General features: G+C 36.7%; 1 protein-coding gene across 2 annotated transcripts in view; it reads right to left on the bottom strand.

Annotated features, from left to right (window-relative positions):
- The window catches only part of GLCCI1 (glucocorticoid induced 1), a 126,504-nt gene that overhangs the window by 79,662 nt on the left and 43,658 nt on the right, over window positions 1-3,184 (bottom strand). For both annotated transcript variants that reach the window (XM_003782704.2, XM_023518845.1), the window contains exon 2: window positions 217-368. In XM_003782704.2, coding sequence (XP_003782752.1) covers window positions 217-368 — 152 coding nt within the window. The remainder of the gene's footprint in view (window positions 1-216; window positions 369-3,184) is intronic.

The following is a 3,184-nucleotide window of genomic DNA, read 5'->3' as shown; positions in this document are numbered from 1 at the left end:
CTCCCAAGTAGCTGGGACCACAGGCACCTGCCACAACACCCAGCTATTTTTTTTTTTTTTTTTTTGGTTGTAGTTGTCATCGTTGTTTGGCAGGCCCAGGCTGGAATTGAACCCTCCAGCTCTGGTGTATGTGGCTGGCACCTCAGCTGCTTAAGCTACAGGCACAGAGCCACAAGTAAAGAATATTAAAGCTGGCTTTGATTTTGCTTATTTTACCTGAGTAGCTTTATCTTTCATGCATGAGGGGTAGTGAACATGAGGATCCCGTGGCCACTGTCCTGTGAGGTAAGGTCCTGTTATCGTATCCAGAGAAGAGGTTCGCCTTATTGTACTAGATGTTCGAACTTGCTGAGACTTTGGCCTGTCCACTATAAAAAGTGAAAAAGAGATTAGTTGTTAGTAAATTTTGAAATTATTAAATTTCATTTTGTAGAATCTTATCCTGCCAGTTTCCCCTGTAATATTTATGTACCCTAGTCATATATATCAGGCACATATGTGCCCTATTATAAGAGCTGAGGAAATTTATGAACCATTTCCCAAAGAAAGTATATTCATATATTGATCTTATATACATTTACAGGGCTTTCAAGGATTCTATGAAGCCCATCCATTTCGAGGCTTAGAATTAAATCTATGTATTATCTTAATTAAGACTCCACCTTGTCCCACCTGATCTGTCAGCTTTCTGCTATCGTGTTTCCCCGAAAATAAGACCTACCCAAAAATTAAGCCCTAGCAGGAGTTCTATGCATTTGTTAAATATAAGCCCTACCCCAATAATAAGACCTAGTGACGGGCATGGCTATACAGTGTATCTAGCCACACCATGCATTTTGGTGTAGAGCGGTAAGGAAAACTGGAATACCTTTTATCTGCCACAGCTCCTTTCTCCAAGCCGTTCACACTTGTGAGAGTGCACATGTGGTAACCGCGGTTGCGCGTATGGTAACTGCAGTCACACATACGATAACTGCGGTTGCAGGCATCCAATTGCGCACGGCTAGGGGAAAGGAGTTCACACATCACTAGCACTAGCCCCACCAATAAGGTCAGCTCCCTCTGTCAGGTTCCAAAAGAAGATGACTTAACGGTATTTGAATAAATGTAGATTGTTGTATTATACATAATAAAAATAAGATATCCCCTGAAAATAAGTCCTAGTGTGTCTTCTTGAGAAAAAATAAATATAAGACAAAGTCTTATTTTCGGGAAAATATGGTATCTCTGCATGCATCTCAACTAAATCTTACAGTCTCACTCCCCATACCTGCTAAAATAACATTTCTGTGGTTAGTCACTGTCTTTAACTTAAAGCCTATATTCTGGTATGACATCATACGCTTTAACAATTTAGTTCCCATATCCATTAATGTTTAATACCCTTACAATTCTCCCATAAACTCATGCTAACTGTCATACAAACGACTTATGTTTTTCCAAAAAGAAAAATGTACCCTCTCGGCATCTGGACATTCTATTCCCTGAGCCAAGAACTCTCTTCTTCCTTGTTCACTGGACAATTCTTACTTATCTTCAAGACCAACTCAGATGTCACACTGCCTCTTTGAAAATTTTCCCAATGCACTTCCCTCTCCTTTCTTTTATAAGATATATCTGCTCTCCTTTGCGTTCATGGCACCTTAAGCTTGTGTCTTTCCCCAACCAGAGCACACGTTCAAACCCTACAGACTGAAAAGAAAGTGATGTTCAGTATGTACTTAATGAATTTATTCACAGCTACACAAAAATAGCATGTATATGGAACTTAATATTTAATTCAATTTCCTCATTTGTAGGTAAAGTATCTGAAGCTCAGAGGGATACTGTCCAATGAAAAGAAAATACTAAAAGAGGAGCTAGGTAAAAAGGAACCAAAATCTCTAATCTACACAGCCCAATCTACTATAACAATTTACTTCTCGTCCCCAAAAGGGGGCCACTTAAGTAGCTCTGTTAAAAGTTAAAATTATCACACTGAATACCAAATCTATAAAATAACTATAGATTATTTCCCACATATAGATCTCAAATAATTTACTTCTCGTGTGTATTCTATAATAAATTCCAGTGAATTACAAATTCCGAAGGCTCAAAGTCTTATTCAGAATCACATCTCACATTAACCAAAATGCCTTGCATGTTATAGAGTCAAGAAACATGTTATTGCATCCTGCCTTTTAACTACCTCCCTGAAACTGGAATACACAATTAGTTTATCAGAGAAACAAAAGAAAATGCAGTAAGATGCAATATGATGTTGTTGTATTATCCGGACATCTGGCAAATGTAGTTCTGATTTCTTCTTTACCTCAACGATTGTTAGAGAAGATGCAAAAATTGCCAAATTTCTCATGTTTATTACTCAGCTCTAATTATACTGCAAAGAATTGAGTATAACCCATTTCTGCTCTTTCAAATTACCTGAAATTTTCTCTATGACCAAAAATACAGTCACCTTTTATGAACATTTCATGAGTTATGGAGAAAATACAATTTGTTTTCTTATTTGTCTTATACTATATCAACTTTCATATCAACCAATTAAAATATAGGATACAGGAATAAAATAGTTACTATTTTCATCTGTCACAGACTTAGAAAAGTACTTTAAAATCTCTCCTAATGAATTCTATAAGTTCTCTTTTTTGCACATTTTTGACATTTATATTTTAGTTCTTTTTTGTATTAAATGATAAATATGTACATTAATCCAATTCTGGGGTACAGTGTGGTGTTTTCACATACAATTTGACATATCTTCATCAAACTAGTTAACAAAGCCTTCATCTCATTTTCTTAGTTATTGTGTTAAGATAATCATATTCTACCCTTAGAAATGATTCACTTACACCCCTGTAAGATAAACCATAGGAGTGATCCCTCCAATCACTCTCCCTCCACCCATTCCCCCCTCCCTTCTCCCTCCCCACTCCCCATATACTTAGGCTATTAGGTTATAGATTTCATACGAAAGCTATAAATTAATTTCATAATAGGGCAGTGTACATTGGATACTTTTTCTTCAATTCCTGGGATACTTTGCTAAGAAGAACATTTTCCAGCTCCATCCATGTGAACATGAAGGACCTAAAGTCTCCATCTTTCTTTATGGCTGCATAGTATTCCATGGTGTACATATACCACAATTTATTGATCCATTCATTGATTGACAGGCACTTGG

This window comes from Otolemur garnettii, unplaced genomic scaffold (genome assembly GCF_000181295.1).
Source record: "Otolemur garnettii isolate 467f Iridium unplaced genomic scaffold, OtoGar3 scaffold00005, whole genome shotgun sequence".
NCBI lineage: Eukaryota > Metazoa > Chordata > Mammalia > Primates > Galagidae > Otolemur > Otolemur garnettii.
Note: the sequence above shows the minus strand (reverse complement) of the source record. Positions and strands in the feature narration are given on the sequence as shown.